This window comes from Pseudorasbora parva, chromosome 13 (genome assembly GCF_024679245.1).
Source record: "Pseudorasbora parva isolate DD20220531a chromosome 13, ASM2467924v1, whole genome shotgun sequence".
Lineage (NCBI taxonomy): Eukaryota > Metazoa > Chordata > Actinopteri > Cypriniformes > Gobionidae > Pseudorasbora > Pseudorasbora parva.
In genome coordinates, this window is record NC_090184.1 from 5290290 (window position 1) to 5312915 (window position 22626).

A 22626-nucleotide genomic window follows, 5' to 3' on the forward strand; every position below is an offset into this window, starting at 1 on the left:
CGATGTAGCCTATTGTGAAAAGCGCAAATTGAGTTAAATTGAATAACGTGCGTTCAGAAGTGTCGTAAACCAAACGTGACATGTTTACTTTTAAAGATAAGCTCGAGTTCGCGCAGATGCTTTGACTAAAGCATTTCCAACAAGCGTCTGCCCGCTCCGCGATGATAAACGTGACAGGAACACACGCTCCTCCTCGTCGACACAACTGCCGAAAATGAAGAGAAATAGCTCCGACGTCAGAAAGCAGTGGACGCATCTGAACACGATGTTCTCTTATTCTTTCTGCGGTCCGGCTGAGGTCAGGGGTGTTGCGTCCAGTCTCTGGTCCAGCGAATCCTGCGCCAACAGGGGTGCCCGAGTTAAAGAAGACGGTAAGAATGAGCTTGCCAAAAGGGGAACAAATGTAAGAGCCCACCTGCGAGCACATCTAGGTGTGTCCCAGAACCAGCCAACACAGAAGTTCCTTCACAAGAATGCTTCTTCTGTAAAAGCGCTCCATAAGAACAACACAGGGAGGAGTGTGCCTTCAGAGGAGCTTGCGTGTGAACTTAAAAGAAAGGAACATGGCGAGAAAGCCTTGCTTCCAAGAAACATGCCCCAGAGACAGAAAAATGCCTTTTCCACAGAGAAGGCAAAGGGGAACCCACTGACCGATGACTGGTCTCTGTCTCCATGGGTGGAGAACGCCAGCGAAGACGAGTGGTTTGAGGAGTGGTTCCAGGACTTCACATGTCAAGTAGAACAACAGAAAGATAACAACTTTCAAGGCTGTACAAGACAAAATGCAGCCGAGTCTTCCCAAACCGTAGCGCATGCACTGCCAAAGACCGAGTCCTCCGTGAAGCAGTTCAGCTCATCTGTGCTGCCGTTTCCTCTGCCGTGTGACCCGAGGCCTGGTCCGGATAAAGCATCAGCAGAATCACTGTCTCAGAGAGCTCCCGAAAACACCAACCTGACAGCTGTAAAGCTAGCGTGCGCAGCTCAAGAATGATTAAAGAAACTAAATTCACCTGCACGAGGAAGATATTTATTTTAGCAGACACTATTAGGCCTATTTTTAAATTTCTGCCATAACAATTTTTTAACTTGTGCAACCCATCATCATTACAATCATTACATTTACATTACATCACACATATCATTACATTTTTTTCATCACAGCTGTTTACTGCATGCTCAGAGAATTATGAAAGCTTTTTTCCGCCACAGAATAAAACAATTTAAAAGATAATTGCAACTCTTTATCTCACAGTTGTGAGTTTATATCGCACAGTTCTGAGAATAAGTCTGAATTACGAGACAAAAGGTAGCAATTACATTTTAAAATTATTTTTTAAAATTAACTTAAGTTTTTGCACTCATTTTTAAGTAGTATTTTATTTTTTATTTTATTTTTTGAGTATCAATGTGTCACTTTGAGTAGAAAATTAACTCCAAATGTCACAAAATGGCAAATTAATAAACCCAATATTAAAAACAATGATAAAACATTGTAAATACGGGCTGGAAAACCGCAAAAAAAAAACAAAAAAACTCAACCGTATTAATTATTGAAGGCCCAGCGCATAATGGGAACACCAGTATCAGAAAACATTGCTGATATATACTCTTTAATTTCTGCAAGCTTGAAGTATGAAATTTACTTAACTCTGGCCTAATGATTTTTATACTTCACCATAGGATAATTCCATAGAGAATTGTGGTAAAAATGCATTAAATAAGGCTAAATAGGCTACTTGATGTTGTGCCTTTCTCATAAAACTGCTGAACAATGAGGAATAACATAATCACGATGCATATGGTAATTGTTAATTTAGCCTTTATTGGACTGGGCTATTGAAACCGGAGCCCATCATCAAACTAAATATTATTAGACCAACACCTGAGAGATGAAGCAGGGCCATGCAGACATTTTAAAGGGGCAGTAGCCCAAACCAAGATATTTTGTATTTACTTAAATGGATAGTTCAATCTAAATGAACATTAAATCATTATTTACTTGCCCTGTTGTTCTAATGCATTATGTCTTTCTTTATTTTTGGGTCATAAAAGAGGATTTTTTTTTTTTTAAAGTCCCACTTGCGTTTCATATGACAGTGTATAGCAACAAGCATCAAGCTTTAAAAAAAAGATGCAAAAGTATCACAGAATGATCCCATGTGACATGTGGTGTATATTACAAGTGTTCTGAGGTGTGTAAGGTTTGGTGAAAAAAAACAACACCACCACCAAAAGTAGGCCTAAACTAGATCAATATTAGGCATGGTAAAACATGGTGCTCGTGGTAAATCAAGACAACCAGATTCAAACAATAAGACTGTGGTAAGCTGGAGAACAATGATTGGTTTTCTGTCGATGAATCCTCCAAACAATCGCTCACCGCTCTAATAAAACACATCAGATATTAAAGTATTAGTTCACCCAAAAATGAAAATGATCCCCCTATTTACTCTCCCTAAAGTCATAGGTGTATGACATTCTTCTTTTAGATGAATACAATCAGAGTTATAGAAGTCCATAAAAGTGCATATATCCAATATATAACTCCACATGGATCCGGGAGGTTAACAAGGCCTTCTGAAGCAACACGATGCATTTGTGTAAGAAAAATATTCATATTTAAAACTTTACAAACTGTAATCTCTAACTTCCGCTAACTGTTGCACCCGTGTTCACGAGAGACTGCCGTTCCAGAACGCTCTGGGGAGAATATGCTTATTCTTGTGAGAAGCAAGTTTGTTGACATGAAAGGACATCCATTTGAAGATTTGAATCATTTGATACATATACTTTTTATTTTAATTAATTATCTCAAAATTTTTGTTTAAACACCCTCGTTTTAGACTTCTAATTCACAAACAGTGTTTTGTTTTACTCTATCCTCTGCACTTCTGCGTTCGTCACACTGGTTCTCTAATAAAGGCCTTCTGAAGCAAAGCGATGTGTTTATAAAGTTTTAAATGTGGATGTTTTTCTAACACAAAATAACGTTAAAGTTCAAAATGCTTACGCTATGTCTGACGAAATTGCACACCAGTTGCTCACCATGATGAAGCTTAAGCATTTCGAGTTTTAAATATAAAAATATTTTTGGATATTTTTCTAACACAAACGCGCTTTGCTTCAGAAGGCCTTTATTAACCTAATGTGTGGAGCAGTTTTATGATGGAAAGATGCACTTTTATGGATTTCAAAAAGGACCCAACAGTCACATTATAAAGCTGGGAACTCACAGAGATAGTATTCGTCTGAAAGAAGAATGTCATATACAGATAGGATGACAAGTTGAGGGTGAGTAGCCTAAATCATAGGCTAAGTTTCATTTTTGGGTGAACTATCCCTTTAAAGCGTCTTTGGTGTTTCCCTGGTTTCTACAAAATAAAACCAACAGAAAGACAACGCACAGTGACAGACGGTCTGTGTCCTGGTTAAAATTGCTTATTTTTCTTGATTTAAACATTCTTGGACACATTTGAGATAGTACACAAGTTAATAAAATATATAATAGCAGCATAATAGTGTTTTGTGAAGATTTTGCCTTCAAACTCTCGATGTCCTTGCAGTGACACATGTTTTCTGTTAGCCGGTTTCGACCGCGAGGTGGCAGTAAGTTTCCATCGGCGGTGTTACGATGACAGAGAGAGAGAGAGCGAGAAGAGAAGAGTTGTTGTCTTCCGGGTGAGGTGTTGTTGTTGGTTGTTGTCATCTCATCATTAGTGAAACGGTGAAGACGAAGCCTTTCGTGTCTCTCTCTCTCTTCCCCGCCGGTAATTTCAGCAGTATGTGGACTCCCGCCGATGGATGTCACGACAAACACTGAGGAGATTTTAGCTGAGAGCTTTATCCAGCTGCTTGAACGTGAGGTCTGAGATTGAATCTTAAATCACAGAATCAGTGTCTTATATTACATCACAGGGCATTATATATGACCGACAAAACGCTGTCAGTCATTTGGTTTGGATGTTTGGACTTTGCCAGCAAACCTGACCGCGAGAATGTGCTGAGCGCCTGGAAATACAAGCATATTTACGAGATAAACTGCTACAAGCTTGCTGACAACAATGCCTTACTTGCTATTATTCATCCAAAACGATTCTTGTATTTTAAAATTATTTAAAAGTAGAATATGCGTGATATTTTATATGTTTATATTATCTGGGATAAATTGAATAGTTGTACTGTTAAAGGAATAGTTCACCCAAAAATAAAAATTGTCCCATGATTTAAAGTTAACGTTACTCACCCTCAAGTCATCTTAGGTGTATATGACATTCTTCTTTCAGACGAATACAAGTTATATTAAAAACCGACCTGGCTCTTCCAAGTCTATAAAAGTGCATCTTTCCATCATATACTCCGGGAGGTTAATAAACTCCCAAAATGTCAGGTGGTGCAACTGTCCGAAACACAAACAGACTAAGAACACTATTTGAAAGTGTCTTAAAGGCACACTATGTAAGTTTTTTGTGTAATAAAATACCCCAAAACCATTAGGACAATGTTATATATTTCGTTGACTTGTGTACGTTATCCCAAATGTTTCCAAGAACTTTTAAATCCAGAGAAATCAGAGATTTTAACCGGGACACGGACAGTGTCACCTTTCAGTGACATATACTCGTGATTACCCTCGATGGACAGATGCACTTTTTTGGACTTCAAAAATGACCCAACAGTCACTGGCATTATAAAGCTCGGAAGAGCCAGGACATTTTTAATATAACTCTTGATTGTGTTCGTCTGAAAGAAGAATGTCATATACACCTGGGAGGACTTTAGGGTGAGTAAATACATTTTTGGGTGATCTATCCCTTTAATATCTGATGTGTTTTATTAGACAGGTGAGCGAATGTTTGGATCATTGATAGAGAGAAACTAATCACTGTTCTCCAGCTCAACACAGTTAGTCTTATTGTTTAAATCTGGTGTTCTTGATTTACCACACAGAGTACCATGTTTTACCATGCCTGATATGATCTCGCTTACTGCAGTGTGAACAAGTGCCACAGAGTAGCATTATTTCATCACTTTAACACACTCAAGTGTATCTAATATGATAAAACAGTGCTGCGTTACCACACACACATGAGTGGAAGAAGCGGAAGCGCTCGTCTGTGAGACCTTTCATATAAACACATTTTCATAAATATCAGTAGTTTTAAAGCTGTTAAGATCATTGGAAAAGTTTTGTCCAGCAATTTGTATATTCTCAAATGTCAGGGTGGCACAACTGCAAACATGGCTCTTTATGAATTGACAAGGTATTAACAGTAAAAATGATCATTTGGCAGTACACTTCAACCATATTTCAAAGACAATAGAAATAATCAGTAAATAAAAAAAAGATGTTCTTTAGTCTTTAATGTTAAAAAACACTATAAATTGAATTATAAATTGCATTTTCATTCAATTGTAAATAACATGCAGTTAAGTGTCTGAAAACATTACATGTATTTCACTCCGAAGTATATTATTTTAAAAGCCATTATTCACACTATAAGTACTGTTTTTAAAAGTATGCTAAAGTGTACTTCTTTTTCACATGGTGGTCAGTGATTATTTAAACTCTTTCATTTGCAGCACAATGTCAGTTTCAGTGCAGAAGAGGGAGGCGTGGTTTCCTCCAGACTGGGAGGATGACGAGCGGATGTCTTTCCTGTTCTCTGCCTTTAAAGAGAACCGGGATGTTGACTGTTCAGACTGGGATGGGAAGATAGACTTCTGGAGCCCTCTGATCGTTGATCACTGCCGGCGCCGCGGGTCGGTGTGTGTGAGTCTGCAGGACTTGAATGAGAGTTTCAGAAGGAAGGGCACTGTTCCTCTGGGCTTGAGTACTGTAATTCAGAGCATGATTCGGTAAGTCACTGTCACCTCAAGAACACGGGCTGCGTCCGAAAGCTTAGGCTGCTGACTTTTTGCCTCACTTTTTGCATCCTTATCAGGCAATGACTTCACAGGCAGTGTATGTACACAAAGACGCCTCCATTTTTTTCCTTCTGAGACATCGTAACATTGAACTACAGCAAAATAGACTGTGCTTTGGGGATAAATAAGTGAATTATTATTTAATTACTAAAATTTCTTCCTTGAAATTACATCAAAAGTGTAAAACGTTAAAGAAAAACATACATTTACACACAAAATTACCACCAATCGCAACGTTCAGATGCTGTCTTTATGTTTTAGCTCAGCTGTCACAAAATGGAAAGCACAGGATTGTGGGATATCAAAGGAAGTAAAGGGTACAAAACTGCTGCTTTGAAAAATCGATCAAATGAAGGTATTTCAGCAGACAGGAAGTGATGCTAACATGGGACATGCCTTGATGCCTTCCAACCTTGGAATGCCCCCTCTGAAGGCAACATTTTTAAGCTTTTGGACACTGCCAGTGTATCATAGATCATTACATGCAGGGTCTGACATTAACTTTTTTGCTCAGCAGTCAGCAGCCACTGTTAGATAGTGGTTTTCCAAAGTTACTAGCCACTGAGCATTTTCACTGATATCAATACCATGGGGAAAAACTGGCATTTAGATATTTTTTAGTCATCACATATTTTGTCAGCAGGTTTATTAGGCTGCTGTCACTTAAAGAGCTGATGCATGGATCCGTTATACTGTTACACATGGGTGTTCTTTCTCAAATGTTTATGTTCACTCAAAAAAACATGAATACCCACCAAAACCAGCATTTTGCCATTATTTGGTGTGTATTTAAGTGCAATAAGCAGCGGAAAATAACTCAATTTAGTACTGAGAGGTAGCTTTGTGCACACACTTTTTTTGAGTACAAAATTTGTGGGAATGAGTAAAATTATGCCCAATATGTGCAATCCCACGGCAAAATTCAAGACCTTTAACACCAACAATATTCACCCGGTGCAAATAAAGCGAGTGAGTGAGAGGAGGGGGGGGTGTGTGTCACTCGCTGTAGGAGAGATGAGAGAGAGAAAGAGACGTTGGTATCTTGACGTGTCTATTCTGACGAAAATGAGTATTGGAGGCATTTAAAATATTACAGTATCGATATATATCCAAAAAACTATATTTCTGACAACAGATTGCACTTAGTTTATTATTTGAGATGCCTTTGTAAAAGACTGCAATTGAAAAATGTATATATTACATATAGAATTCAGCCTGCCAAAGTGGCTAGTAGGAGTGACTGCGTTAAACGCCACTGCTGAAATACACACATTTGGTGAGTTGGCGGATGTTCATTTCAAGCCCTGGTTACATGTATTTACGGCAAGTAATTCAGATTGGTTTTATTGTCCTTCTAGGGGTGGGAAGGTGCAGAAAGAATCAGATTTTGCTGCAAACGTAGACTCCGGCTGGTTGTCGTGGGGTGTTGGGCTCCTGTTAGTCCGGCCTCTGAAATGGACTCTGTCGGCTCTGCTGGGAAGCGGGAGGGTCCCGCTGGAGGAGATGTTCGTTGTGATAGAACTGGTTAAGGTAAGAGTCTTGAGTCGAAATGTGAATTGAATATTCACATTCAATTCAATTAAAATAAGAAATGGTGTTATTTAACAGAAAAAATGATTTACCCATTAATACCATTTACATTTATACACCTCAAAAGTTTGGGGTGACTAAGATTAATTTTTTTTTTTTACGACATTAACGTTTTCTCTTGCAGGAAAAGGCTGCAGCACTTTTGGCAGCGTATCGAGGTTCCCCTTTAGCGATGCGGACTCTGCTGTCTTTCCAAGAGCTGCGTGCTCTGTCCTCTCACATCTGTGCGGATGAAAGCACGCTCTGCTTGGCTCTGCTTCAGCTTCAGAGAGAAAAACATGTCACCGTCTCACTCCATGAAGGCGAGAAGGTGAGTTTGTGTACAAGAGGGACACGTGATGTGAACTTTAGGATAGAAAGTTTATGTATTTTGGACATTCTGTAGATGCACAATGCAGATTAACCATTTTCAGTGAGTCCTCAATATAGAATCCTAGAATAAATGCTATAATCAATATAGAATAAGTCGTTCAAATGTCTGGGCTCAGTAAGATTTTTTTCTTTTTTTAAGAAATTAATACTTTTATTCAGCAAAAACACATTAAATGAATCAGAAGTGACAGTAAAGACAATTACAATGCTGTTCTTTTAAAATGTCTATTCATTAACCCTTGTGCGTCAATTAAAAAGTTACACATAGTAGGTCCATAGTCATACAAATTTAAATCTTGGGAGCACAGATTTAAGTTTTGCCATGTGTATGCCCATAAGTACCTTGCCCATAAGGTCACACAAGGGTTTAAACAAATCCTGGAAAAATAATATATTATGTTTTCCACAAAAAACAGTTTTTAACATATTATTCTGATAATAATCAAAAATGTTTCTTGAGCATCAAATCCTCATATCAGAATTTGTGAAGGATCACGTGACACTGAAGACCGGAGTAATGATGATAAATTCAGCTTTGATCACTGGAATAAATTACATTTTACAACATATTCACATAGAAAACAGTTATTATATATTATAATAATATATATCACAATATTACTGTTTTGATTAAATAAATGCATTCTTGGTTAGAAGACTTATTTTTAAAAAACGTAAAAAAAGTGTGTATGGTGTGTATGTATCCAACATTTCTTTCAAATTTAAAGTGCTCTTATTATTTGTCTCGGTCCTTTTAGCACATGTTTGGGTTCTGTTTGCTCTGCTCTGATGAAACTTTTGATCTCGTCTGTGTATAGCTGGTGAAATTTAGTCAGGCTGGACAGGGCCGTGTGTCTCCTGTCAGCGAGGTGGACCTGGGCATCTATCAGCTCCAGCGCAGCGAGAAGCTTCTGGAAGAGAGGGTGGAGGTGCTGGGACAGGAAGCAGAAAAGTGAGCCAGTTCATCCACAAAATGTATTAACATTGGCTACGTCCGAAAGCTAAAGAATGCAGCATGTCCGAATCCTACATCTACACCTATCACCTATCTACTGAGATGCCATCATCTGGTCGATCTTTGAAGGCAGTACCCAGTACACGCTGTATGATTTTGGGCTGTCTCAGACGAAAGATGACCAGTCATGGCGATTTCTGTGGTTGTGGCTCCTAAACACTGGTCCACCGCGTAGAGTACCGTGAGAGAGGTTCAAAGACCAAAGATAGCCTGCGATAATTTAGCATGATCATCTCACAGTGTGTTTGCTGCTAGCTATTCCCTAGCTATTACTGCATCCATATTCTCTTCTTTCTCTTCCTCAAGAGAAAAAAAAGCCACAATCGACAGTGCGATTCATCTTGCTCTATTTGTTCACCACTAACACATGCTGATGTCGTTTAATTCTTCTATACTAACTTGCGTTGTAGACTACGATTCAATAGGTGTCATCATCATACAGTTTACACACGTCGCACCCAGGTTTGTTAGATCCAGATTTATTAGATTTATAATGATCTTATTGGTTTTCCAAAATCGCATATTGTCTGTAGCAGGCATAAGTCCACTTTTGATTTAATTTCTAGCAAGAAATTGGTATTGCAGACGTAGTAATGAAAGTAGGAATGAAATGCACACTTAGTTTCTCATCCATCCATCCATCCATCCATCCATCCATCCATCCATCCATCCATCCATCCATCCAATTTCGAAATCATCCAACATTTTTCTTTAAAAATCCTTGTTTTAAACTTCTAATTTGTGGCCTACATTTTGTTTTGCTCCCTCCTCTGCACCTCCATGTTCCACAAAAACACATTGTTTTGCTTCAGAAGGCATTTACTAACCCATTTGAGTCGTATTGATTATAATAATAATAATAATAATAAATTTTATTTATAATGCACTTTATATTAAACAAAATCTCAAAGTGCTACAGAATTTAAAAACAAAAACAAAACAATCAACAACAATAAATAAATAAAACCGAAAAATAAAATAAAATAAATTAAACAAGTAGCAAGTCAATTAAAAGTCAATTAAAAGCTCTGCTAAAAAGGTGGGTTTTAAGACCACGCTTAAAAGTATCTATAGTCTGTGGAGTCCGCAGGTGGTCAGGGAGAGCATTCCACAGACTGGGGGCTGAAGAGCAGAATGCCCGATCCCCCATAGTACGGAGATTGGCTGTGGGAGTTTTGAGGCGATACAGGGAAACAGAGCGGAGGTTACGAGTGGCTGTTTGTGTGGTGAGGAGTTCCTTGAGATAGGAGGGAGCATCACCATGGATGCACTGGTGGGTAAGGAGAGAGATCTTGTACTCGATCCTGAACGACACAGGAAGCCAGTGGAGTGATTTTAGAATGGGGGTGATATGGTCGTATTTGCGCACCCTCATGAGGATCCTAGCAGCGCTGTTCTGAATACACTGCAGCCTCTGGAGATTTTTGCTAGGGATGCCAATAAGGAGCGCATTGCAGTAGTCCAGCCTGGAGGAGATAAAGGCATGGACAAGCTTCTCCGCATCAGCCAGTGATAGAATGGGACGAAGTTTGGCAATGTTTCTGAGGTGGAAGAAGGAGGTCTTACACAGGTGTTTGATGTGCGCTTCAAAAGTAAGCTGTGATTCCATTCTGACCCCCAGATTCGTGACTGAAGTGGAAAGAGGAATGACCTGATCAGAGAAAGCAATGCTGGTGATAACGGACTTCTGGACCTGAAGTGGAGTGCCGACTAGGATAGCTTCAGTTTTGGAGCTGTTTAGCTGCAGAAAGTTTTGCTTCATCCACGCCTTTATCTCATCCAGGCAAGTGATCAAAGTGGATGGTGTGAGGTCAGCAGAGGGAGATGAACTTGTCCTAAAGTAAAGTTGAGTGTCATCAGCATAGCAGTGAAAAGAAATCCCATGCCGGTTGATGAGACGGCCAAGGGGGAGCATGTAGAGTATGAACAGGGTGGGTCCGAGCACAGAGCCTTGAGGGACACCGCAGGTGACATTGTGTGACAGGGATGTAGCTTCTCCTAACGCAACATATTCAGTTCTCCCAGTGAGATAAGAAGAAAACCAGTTGTGGACCGAGTCAGAGAGACCAATGGTGGAATGTAAACGGTGAAGGAGGATGTTATGGTCAACTGTATCGAAAGCTGCAGTTAAGTCCAGGAGGATGAGAAGGGATGGGGAACCAGCATCTGCCGCCATCAAAAGATCGTTTGTGACCCTGACCAAAGCTGTTTCTGTGCTGTGTCCTGAGCGGAAACCAGACTGAAATTTCTCATAAAGATGGTTATGCTCCAAATGGACCTGAAGCTGTGCAGCAACAACTTTTTCCAGCACCTTAGAGAGGTATGGGAGGTTGGAGATGGGCCTGTAGTTGTCATTAACATCTGGGTCTAAAGTAGGTTTTTTCAGAAGTGGTCTGATGATAGCAGTTTTAAGAGATGAAGGAACATGGCCAGCCTGGAGGGAATTATTAATAATCTTGGTAATGAATGGACTTAAGACACTGAGGTTAGATTTTACCAAGGCTGTAGGAAAAGGATCCAGTGCACAGGTGGATGGTTTCATTTTTCTGATGATGTCCTCAACCTCGAGCTGTGTGATGATGGAGAAGCAGCAGAGATGTTGGAAGGTCCCTGGCTGTGGATCAACAGACGGGACAGGCAGAGCGGAGGTGCTAGATAGGAGCAAGTGGATGTTGTCTACTTTGTTCCTAAAAAAGGTCATGAACTTATTGCACCTCTCTTCTGTGGCTTCTGAAAAAGAGTGAGTTTGCGGTTTGAGGATGTGATTAATAGTGGAGAAAAGCTTCTTGGAGTTTCCAGGGTTATTGTTGATGATGCTAGAGTAGAACTGTGACTGAGCATCTCTTAAACACCTTGCGTAGGCCTTCTGATGATCTCTATAGGCTTGCCTATGAACAGTGAGTCCTGAGAGCTTGAGACGCCTCTCAAGTACGCGCCCAACCGTCTTCATCTTCCGCAGTTCGCTGGTGTACCAGGGTGCTGAGCGCGAGAAGGTGACCATTCTAGTTATGACAGGTGCGTGAAGATCTAGAAGGCTGCTCAGAGACTTGTTGTAGAAGTCAACCGACTCAGAGACTGAGGAGAGATCAACAGAGGAGAATAGCTGAAGGACTGTAGTTAAAGAGTCTTGGTTAATCTTTTTCAGGTTCCTGAAGCAAATTTGACGGGAATCTTTGGTAAGGGAAGAGGGGCGTGGCAGCTCCAATGAGATGGCCTGGTGGTCAGACACACCCAGATCATACACCAAGAGGTTTCTAATATGAGGAGAGTTGGAAATGACCAAGTCCAGAGTGTGCCCCCTAGAATGAGTTAGAATGATTATATGATGGATGGATCCTTTTTGTTTTTTTGGAGCGTCGGAAACTATTCACTGCCATTTCTAAAGCTGGGAAGAACCTGGATATTTTTGAAATATAACTCTGATTGTGTTCACCTGAAGTCATAAGCGCTATTTGCACGGGACAAGTATTATCTGGGGACCTCTGGTGATTTGTTATTATTGTAGAGGATGTCGGTGATCTTAATCCCCGTGCAAATTGGCCATGTCTGTAATTTGTAAAGTAAAATTTTCCCACAAATTACCTATCATATTTCGCTGAACACGAGGTCCTGTGAGTATAGTAGTCCCGTGTGAATCGTCATCTCTGTGATTTGTCCAGGATTAGGCAGATCGTATATAAAATTTTAACAAGGTTTTTATTTCCTGTGCGCGTTTCTACTTTTATCTTCCACGAAGAATGGAGGCTGCATTCATAATGAGCACCATTATGAATTCTCGTGTGGATTACTTTCACTTTAGAATAAGTACCAATTTGGGAGCAAACGTATTGAATGGTGTGTTTAATATTAATATTAATACTATTCTTAATGAATAACATAACAACAAAACAGTAAAATGACAAGCTCGCTTAAATGGCCGCTTTTACATTTAGCTTTGAAACTGCCGCTGGTCTGAGCTCAGTTCAGTTTTTTTAACTAAACTAAATAATTGTTATTACTATAAAACAATCAAAACCATATTGATGCATATCACTGTTTATAATTTCAAACAGCTATATCTACAACGAAAAAACATTTGCAAGTCTTGATATCATATCCGGGAGATAAGTCAGTAAATTTCAGTAAAATCACAAGCTTTGCTTGTCCCGTGCAAATGTGCCACGCAAAATTCAGATGTGGGGGAGTAATATCTAAATCACAGAGGTCTCCAGATAAGACTAATCCCATGCAAATAGTGCTATATACACTTAAGATGGCTTGAGGGTGGGTATTTTATGGGATAATTTGTATTTTTTGGGTGAGCTATCCCTTTAAACCATTATGCTGCCTCAGAGGTCTGTGTTTCGTGAAGTGCCTGTTTTCTGCAGAGTCATTCGCTGATAGACATAAAGTCAGCTGCCTAAGCTTTCGGACGCAGCTGTTATTCCGGTCAGGTGTCGCTTCTGTGCCATGATGGGTAATTTTCAATGGCCCTGCAAATAAATGATGTGTTGTCTAACGTGCAGGTGTAAGCAGCAGGCAAAATCACTGCTCAAAGAGGGGAAGAAATCACAGGTAAAAGCACGCTTTGTATTATACTTTTTGTGTTTCACGCCCTCTTATTGTAATAGGCAGGAAAAGTGATTTAACAAATTCCCACTTTGTCCTGCCACAGGCCCTGAGGTGTTTACGTGGTAGCAAGCGGGTGGAGAAGAAAGCGGATCGTCTGTTTGCTCAGCTCGAGACAGTGAAGGGGATCCTGGACAGGATAGCAAACTCCCAAACCGACCGCCTGGTGAGAAACACACATACACACGCACACACGCACACAGATGCATGGACAACTCGGTGTGAGTGACAGCACATGCTGTTGGCCGACACCAGTGAACACACACTCCTACCAGCCAGCACTGTATTGTACTTTTTTGCGAATACCATATTTTCCAGAATATATATACAGTCTTGTTCAAAATAATAGCAGTACAATGTGACTAACCAGAATAATCAAGGTTTTTAGTATATTTTTTATTGCTACGTGGCAAACAAGTTACCAGTAGGTTCAGTAGATTCTCAGAAAACAAACAAGACCCAGCATTCATGATATGCACGCTCTTAAGGCTGTGCAATTGGGCAATTAGTTGAAAGGGGTGTGTTCAAAAAAATAGCAGTGTCTACCTTTGACTGTACAAACTCAAAACTATTTGTACAAACATTTTTTTTTTCTGGGATTTAGCAATCCTGTGAATCACTAAACTAATATTTAGTTGTATGACCACAGAAACTGCTTGACATCTGTGTGGCATGGAGTCAACCAACTTGTGGCACCTCTCAGCTGTTATTCCACTCCATGATTCTTTAACAACATTCCACAATTCATTCACATTTCTTGGTTTTGCTTCAGAAACAGCATTTTTGATATCACCCCACAAGTTCTCAATTGGATTAAGGTCTGGAGATTGGGCTGGCCACTCCATAACATTAATTTTGTTGGTTTGGAACCAAGACTTTGCCCGTTTACTAGTGTGTTTTGGGTCATTGTCTTGTTGAAACAACCGTTTCAAGGGCATGTCCTCTTCAGCATAGGGCAACATGACCTCTTCAAGTATTTTAACATATGCAAACTGATCCATGATCCCTGGTATGCGATAAATAGGCCCAACACCATAGTAGGAGAAACATGCCCATATCATGATGCTTGCACCTCCATGCTTCACTGTCTTCACTGTGTACTGTGGCTTGAATTCAGAGTTTGGGGGTCGTCTCACAAACTGCCTGTGGCCCTTGGACCCAAAAAGAACAATTTTACTCTCATCAGTCCACAAAATGTTCCTCCATTTCTCTTTAGGCCAGTTGATGTGTTCTTTGGCAAATTGTAACCTCTTCTGCACATGCCTTTTTTTTAACAGAGGGACTTTGCGGGGGATTCTTGAAAATAGATTAGCTTCACACAGACGTCTTCTAACTGTCACAGTACTTACAGGTAACTCCAGACTGTCTTTGATCATCCTGGAGGTGATCATTGGCTGAGCCTTTGCCATTCTGGTTATTCTTCTATCCATTTTGATGGTTGTCTTCCGTTTTCTTCCACGTCTCTCTGGTTTTGCTCTCCATTTTAAGGCATTGGAGATCATTTTAGCTGAACAGCCTATCATTTTTTGCACCTCTTTATAGGTTTTCCCCTCTCTAATCAACTTTTTAATCAAAGTACGCTGTTCTTCTGAACAATGTCTTGAACGACCCATTTTCCTCAGCTTTCAAATGCATGTTCAACAAGTGTTGGCTTCATCCTTAAATAGGGGCCACCTGATTCACACCTGTTTCTTCACAAAATTGATGACCTCAGTGATTGAATGCCACACTGCTATTTTTTTGAACACACCCCTTTCAACTAATTCAACTAATTGCCCAATTGCACAGCCTTAAGAGCGTGCATATCATGAATGCTGGGTCTTGTTTGTTTTCTGAGAATCTACTGAACCTACTGGTAACTTGTTTGCCACGTAGCAATAAAAAATATACTAAAACCCTTGATTATTCTGGTTAGTCACATTGTACTGCTATTATTTTGAACAAGACTGTATATCCGATGCAGTTGACGCTAAGCACACAAAACACATACAAAGCTCAAACATTTCGATTTATGTCGAATAAGTGTGTTGCAGTTTATTTGTATAACGTATTTTTCACACACTGGTGGTATCAGTTTCGAACAAACTAAATGTGTTTAGGCCTGGTGTTTAGAATAAATGCCATTATAATGTATGTTTTATGCTTACCGGTAGATTTGTTCAATCGTTAAATGTCAAGGGTTTGTTGTGGAGTGAGGGGAACTAAACTTTTTTATAGTGTTTATAATGTTTGCAAAAGCTTATTGTTATTTACTGGTATTTAAAGTGCCCCTATTATGCTTTTTCAATGATATCTTCTACTGTGTTCAACAGAAGAAAGAATCTAATGCAGGTTTGGAACAACTTGAGGGCAAATAAATGATGACAGAATGTTAATTTTTGGGTGAACTATCCCTTTAAGGAAAATATAACTAGTTTTGTTGTTGATGCACACCACACATGTCAGAAGCATATTGATTATGCTAGTCTTAAAGGGGTGGTTCTGTGTTTTTTTTCTAGGCTTGGTTGTGTTTATGGAGCACAGTATAACATGTCTTAATACTTTTTTTTTTTTTAAACGCTTTATTTTTCTTATATTTGACCTTTATTCCCCACCGCTGTCTCCACTGTCCTTTGAACGACTCGTTTGCTTCCTGCTTCTGTGAAGCCCATCCCTCTGAAAAATGTAATGGTCTTAGATTGGTTAGATGGCCAAATGTAGTTTCCTGTATTTTTATTGGCTGAAGTGCCAAGCACAGGTTATCCGGATACGCCACGCCCCTTCCGATTACAGGCAGAAGTCACATCTGCGGAGACTAACAAGGGTTTATGATGTCACCAACCCAGGAAGAAGCTCGTTGTAGTCCAAACCGGCCGTTTTTGTAGGCAATAAACTGCCATAACTTTTAAAGACAATATCTCTGTTTGCATTGAACTTTCAGCGCTGTAACTTTGCAGATACTGTTTATGCTCAAGCAGCGACATTACACTTAGACTACAGTTAAAAAAGTCAAATCGCATGCAACCACCCCTTTAATGAAGTGTTTTTGTGTGTGTGCAGGTGATGCAGGCATACCAGGCAGGTGTTGCGGCTCTGAGAATCTCCCTGAAGGGTGTGACTGTGGAGCGAGCAGAGAACCTGGTGGATCAGATACAGGAGGTGATGTGTGGAAATGTTTGCGCTATGCGTGGCTGTAATAGTTTGAATATAGTTGTACGTCTATTGAATGAAGTTCTTTATTTTGCGTTTATGCTTTTTGCACAGTTATGCGACACTCAGGATGAAGTCAACCAGACTCTTGCCGGTGGGGTGCTGGATTCTGGTATGCAAGATTCACTTCGTGCATTTCACTGTGTTAATAGATACATTTACAGCTTAAAGGGCATTTCTGTATATCAGCCATCTCCAGAACGTGAGAACATTTCATGGGTGTGGAGTGTGTTTTGCTCTGATGGACATTTCTGCCTTGAAGGCTTCTACTATTCATTCATCAATGACAATACCAACAACTGAGCGTCTTCAGCATGAAGTTGGCTAAACAAGTAAATAACGCTTCATGTTTTCATAGGTGATGATTCAGAGGAGTTGGAGGAGGAGTTGAAGTCATTATTAGAGAACACGATCCTAGATAACAACGTGCTCCCAGTGGCCCCCACGCACCCCCTCTCTCCTCCCAGGAAAACGGGTCTCCCGGATGCTGATTTTCTCCAGTCTCTGCCCTCCGTGCCTGATTCCAGCCTGGGAATCACAGATGAAGAGTTGGACAGAGAACTAAGTCGACTCACAGTCTCTGACACAGGTTTTACTCTCTTCTTTTAGCTCTATATAGTTTCTATTTTTGAAATGTCACTAATTTGTGGTGTGTGGGTACATGATCCATTCCACCTGCACGATCCGTTTCACGCATGCGCGTAATTACGTAGTAGAAAACGTCACAGTTTTCCTACACTATCGGTACCTAATGAAACACTTGACGGCAAGGCGGCACAACTTGTGTCAACTAAAAACAAGTGTGTGGAAAACGTTATAGAGTATTTCAAACTGACAATGGAAATGACTTGAAAGAAGCATGTGTCCACACAGAAGTTTTATTTATGAGTAAAAATTCACACACACACACACACACACACACACTCCTTCCCTCACACACATACACAATCTCTCTCTCACACACACACACACAATCTCTCTCTCACACACACACACTCACACACACACACACACACACACACACACACACACACACACACACACACACACACACACACACACACACACACACACACACACACACACAATCTCTCTCTCTCTCTCCCTCACAAACACACCAGACACCATACACCCGGACTCTTATTCATGCATATGCTTTTAAACCATTAATGTGCAACTAGACACATAAGAGAACGCAGTGCACTACTGGCGCGCGTCTGTCAATCTCCTGTTTGTGTGTGACACGCACACTAGTTCACGAAGAGAGGCGCCTCAGACAGCACTTGAATGGACAAAATACAAAGTTGTTGAGTATCCTTGCAAGCACAGTTAAATGAGTTAAATGAACATAAAGAGTTGTGAGAAAATGGAATGCATGTCAGATCTCTGTCATGTGCGTCAGCTCTTAAATAGGGCTGGGACAACGCGTCGATGTCATCGATGACGTCGACGCAAAATATGCGCGTCCATTCGTCAGACTCAAAATAAAGATGGTGGCGCCGGAGAGTAGTAGCAACCATAGATATACATAATAAAGTATATTATGTAATTAAGTATATTATTTATTATGTATATCTATGGTAGCAACACGAGTGGCTCCTCAGACTTTCAGAAGTGCAAGGCTTGCGGGTTGGCACGCGGCGCGCACGGAGCAAGCGCTCTTATACACAGGTGCGCATGCACGCGTTTTGTTGTCACTGCTACATAAACAAATTTCTGCACACAGGAAGACAGATGTTTAAATTAAGTTACGGTACCGACATCCAGTTATGGTGTCCCGCCTTTGTTTTACTGTCTATTAAAGTCTGCCGCGTTTAAGTTACGGTGTAGCCTGTGCACTGTCATACATGTTTTCATAATGCAGAATATTCACTCAGCGCGCTGTCAGGCAGTTTGGGGCTGCCCACTGCACGAGTGTGTGCACTCGAATGCCGTGACAGCGTGAGCTCACGCATACAATCAGTAGTAACAGTTCGCAATTATATCCATATATCCTACCTTTTCTAGTAAACCCGATAAAATCCATGGCAATGAACGTCATCGGGGATGTTTAATCCACAAGCATTCTGAGAATTATTCCTACTTGTCGTTCACATCAATCTAAAAGTTGTCCTTTTAGGCTAGGCGATTTTCATTCAAAGATTTAAAAGTAATTAAGCTATGTAGCCTATTGTATCATTTTTTTTACTAGATAAAAACATTAAAAACATATTGCAATAAATAATTACTCTGTTTAGCGTATGAATGGGCAATCCGATCCAGTCAGTGCTGTCATTAGAGTGTGATAGCCAAACTTAACCCTTGATTAACCAGCGGCACTATTTGCTATTTATCTTATTCCAATCACATGCATTTTTACATGATTTGTTATTTGTTCTATTTTTTATATCTTTGCATTATATATGCAAATGTTTACTCATTAGAAATAATCTTATCTTGTTCATATAATTCAGTGTCAACTATCAACCTGTAAGTTTTGCTGCACAGCAATGAAGATACTCTTTACAAGACGTATTGTGTCCTTAATAATGGCATCAGAATGCAACCAAAGCACATGATGGTAATAAGAAGATGGCTATAATTAATTGTAAATCATCCAAAAATAAATGCCATGATCATTAGATTTTATACAGGTGTTACTATATTGATTTTGTAAAAGGTGATCAGCAACCAAATATTGATAATATGGAAGTTACTGCCTTTTGCCTTGGCATGACTCCACATTTTTTGCAGACAATACAAAGGCAGAGTGCAGTAACTTTAAAATAGGGTGTGTGTGTGTGTGTGTGTGTGTGTGTGTGTGTGTGTGCGTGTGTGTGTGTGTGCGTGTGTGTGTGTGTGTGTGTGTGTGTGTGTGTGTGTGTGTGTATTTTGTTATGATTTTATTGAATGCATTGTTCTTGTATAGTCTTTTACTTTGGAAATTTAAGAGCAATAAACATATATTGCAATGGTAAGGAATTAGTTTTTTTCATTCAGATAATTAAATCAACATATATAAATTGCTATTAGGCAATTAATGGGGAGATAATCGATAATCGAATCCGAATCGGACAGGAAAAATTAATCGTTAGATTAATCGATGCATCGAAAAAATAATCGCTAGATTAATCGTTTAAAAAATAATCGTTTATCCCAGCCCTACTCTTAAAGTGACAGCAGCCTAATAAACCTGCTGATTGATGTTTGTCATTAATGATAATCAAACAATAACAGACAAAGAGAAAATCACTCATTGCTCTTGAATGAATAACTTTTGTTCAGAACTAAAAATGTATACATGTAAATGTACGATAATTTATGTTTTAAATCAATTGACAGCACTAATATATATATATATATATATATATATATATATATATATATATATATATATATATTAGTGCTGTCAATTGATTTAAAATATAATATAAGGGATGGGTAACAGTGGCCGAGTACTCGAACGTGACAGTGACGATCAATCATGAAAACGATGATCGCCCTGACTTAAAAAAATATATTTGTATATTTCTCGGATTGGTTATTGCGGCATTTTGGACGGTAACTGAGGTCTGATTGGTTAGCGTTAGACAGCACACCTTCCAGACCGCAAAATAAAGTGAAACGGAAGCGCTGATGCCTGGAAGCACTGTGAATGATCATGAAATGTGCAAGATGTGCAGCGTTATGTCGTTGGACACCCGTAAGACCTCCGTTGAAATCCGATGGCTCAGAAAGGCCTTCATTGACACCAATGTCATTTCCTCTCTCAAGGCCCATAAAGGCACTAAAGATGTCGATACAAAGCCCATCTCACTACAGCGGCTCTACAATCATTTTATGAAGCGATGAGAATAGATTTTGTGTGCAAAAAAACTAAATAGCGACTTTTATAGTGATGGCCGATTTCAAAACACCGCCTCCTGAAGCTTCGGAGCGTTATGAATCAGCGTATCAATTTATGATTCAGATCGCATGTCTAACCGCCAAACTGTTGAAATCATGTGACTTTGGTGATGAATTGATTCACTGATTCATAACGCTCCGACGCATCAGAAAGCGGTGTTTTGAAATCGGCCATCACTATACAAGTCGTTATTTAGGGGTTTTTTTGCGCAAAAAAACTCTCGTATTCATAAAATGATTGTAGTGAGATGGGCTTTGTAACGACGTCTTTAGTGCCTTTATGGGTCTTGAGAGAGGAAATGACATTGGTGTCAATGAAGGCCTTTCTGAACCATCGGATTTCAACACTAATAAATTCCTTTGTGTTCTGAAGATGAACGGAGGTCTGACGGGAGTCGAACGACATGAGGGTGAGTAATTAATGACAGAATGTTTATTTTTGGGTGAACTAACCCTTTAATAAAATATTAATGCACCACCATAAATACATGCGGTTTATTATGATGGTGTTGATGTAAAACAATCTGAATCTGGTACGTCAAGTGTTCAGTTTGGTTTGACATCTTCAAAGTCAAGCTTGTGAGAAAATCCATCCATTGATTGAGTCAATCAGGTTAATTTTTGATTAAAGTGCATATTTATAGTTTCAGTTTAGTTTTTGGTCTTGTTTTTTATTACCTAAAAATAAGAGAAAATCATCAAAAAGAAAATATTTTCACTGCTCTTTTCCTCGTAATGTTAAGTGATTTATAAGGAAGAACACAAACGGTAAAATTCTCTTTCTTGCGAGTTGTTTTTCGTACTGTTTTCTTCTCTCTGCTTCGCAGCTGTGGCGAGAGGAAGCGTTTCCGCTCCGAGGAGGCTGGAGTCGGCACAGTGAGCGCCTCGGCACAAGCACAAGATAAAATGGGTTCATCGCTGTCTGCTAAAGAAAGCCATCAGATACAGTACATGTGTGTCCTTGCATTGTAAAAGCCCCACAGCGTGTTTATGCGAAGCCCTTATTCATGTTTGTAATAGCACGTTTATTTTTTAAAGAGAGTTTTAAGAGTGGCCTTCTTGAGTTTGTAAAGTCTGTACAATGTATTATTCTAATAAAACTACAAATTATGATGCCAAATAAACAATATTCTGTGTGCATGTTTTTTTGAGAAGCAAGATGCTCACTCAAATGTGTCTACATTATTTATTTTTGAAGAATATAGTGTGTTTTTTTAGGAACATATTATTATGTGAATATTAATATACAGTATACCTCTGTATAAAAGTTCTTCTGGGTCAAGTCTCTTATTTTAACCAAGGCTGCATTCTTTAGTAATATTGTGAATATTATTAATATTACAATTTAAGATAACGCATTTGTTTGATGGCGAATGTGAATCTGATCCTTCAAAAATCAGTAATATGCTGCTCAAGAAACATTTATTATCAATGTTGAAAACAAGTGCTTCATATTTTTTTTTGTGGAAATCAATATACTTTTTTTAAAGAATTAATTTATGAATAGTGTTTAAAAAGATATATATTTGTAATATTAATCCTTTGTAACATTTACTGTGCCTCAATTTAATGCACAATACAAGTTTTATGTTTTGTTTTAAATGTCATAGCTTTTGAACATTTGTGTACATCAGTCCAATTTAACGATATGTTTTTACATTTCTAAAACAATAAGATTGGACTTCATTTAAAATTATAAATGTGAGTGAGGTATCTATGATGGTTACATTATACTAAATAATAATACAAAATAGATTAGATCAATTTGATGGACTGTAATATTGGCTCTGATATAGTTGATAACACATTAAAGGTAATCAATTTTGGGAATTGTAAATAATGTATATAACTATATTTTATGATTCCTTGAATTAAATTACAAGGGGGGGGGAAATAAGCATCTCGTACTAAAAGTAATTTGTTGAATTTAATGGTTTAACGTGTACTATGGATGAATCGTGTATCCTGCAATATCTGTTTTGGCTTTCGTTTGATGTTTATGTATTTCTGAAAGTTGAATAAAAAAATGCGAGTGACGAATT

At 39.1% G+C, this 22626-nt stretch overlaps 1 protein-coding gene across 2 annotated transcripts; it reads left to right on the forward strand.

Moving 5' to 3' along the window:
* The first annotated feature begins 3651 nt into the window (after window positions 1-3651).
* On the forward strand, window positions 3652-21711 carry chmp7 (charged multivesicular body protein 7). Of its 2 annotated transcripts, none has more exons than XM_067413021.1 (11): window positions 3652-3858; window positions 5581-5856; window positions 7284-7455; window positions 7640-7825; window positions 8706-8839; window positions 13408-13456; window positions 13557-13676; window positions 16550-16648; window positions 16754-16811; window positions 17058-17288; window positions 21412-21711. In XM_067413021.1, exons 2-11 carry the CDS (start codon window positions 5585-5587, stop codon window positions 21462-21464), a joined length of 1374 nt encoding a protein of 457 aa, XP_067269122.1. In that variant the 5' UTR covers window positions 3652-3858; window positions 5581-5584; the 3' UTR covers window positions 21465-21711. The 2 variants fall into 2 exon arrangements, with proteins under 2 accessions (XP_067269122.1, XP_067269121.1); XM_067413020.1 differs by having other exon boundaries at window positions 3653-3863.
* Window positions 21712-22626: the final 915 nt, after the last annotated feature.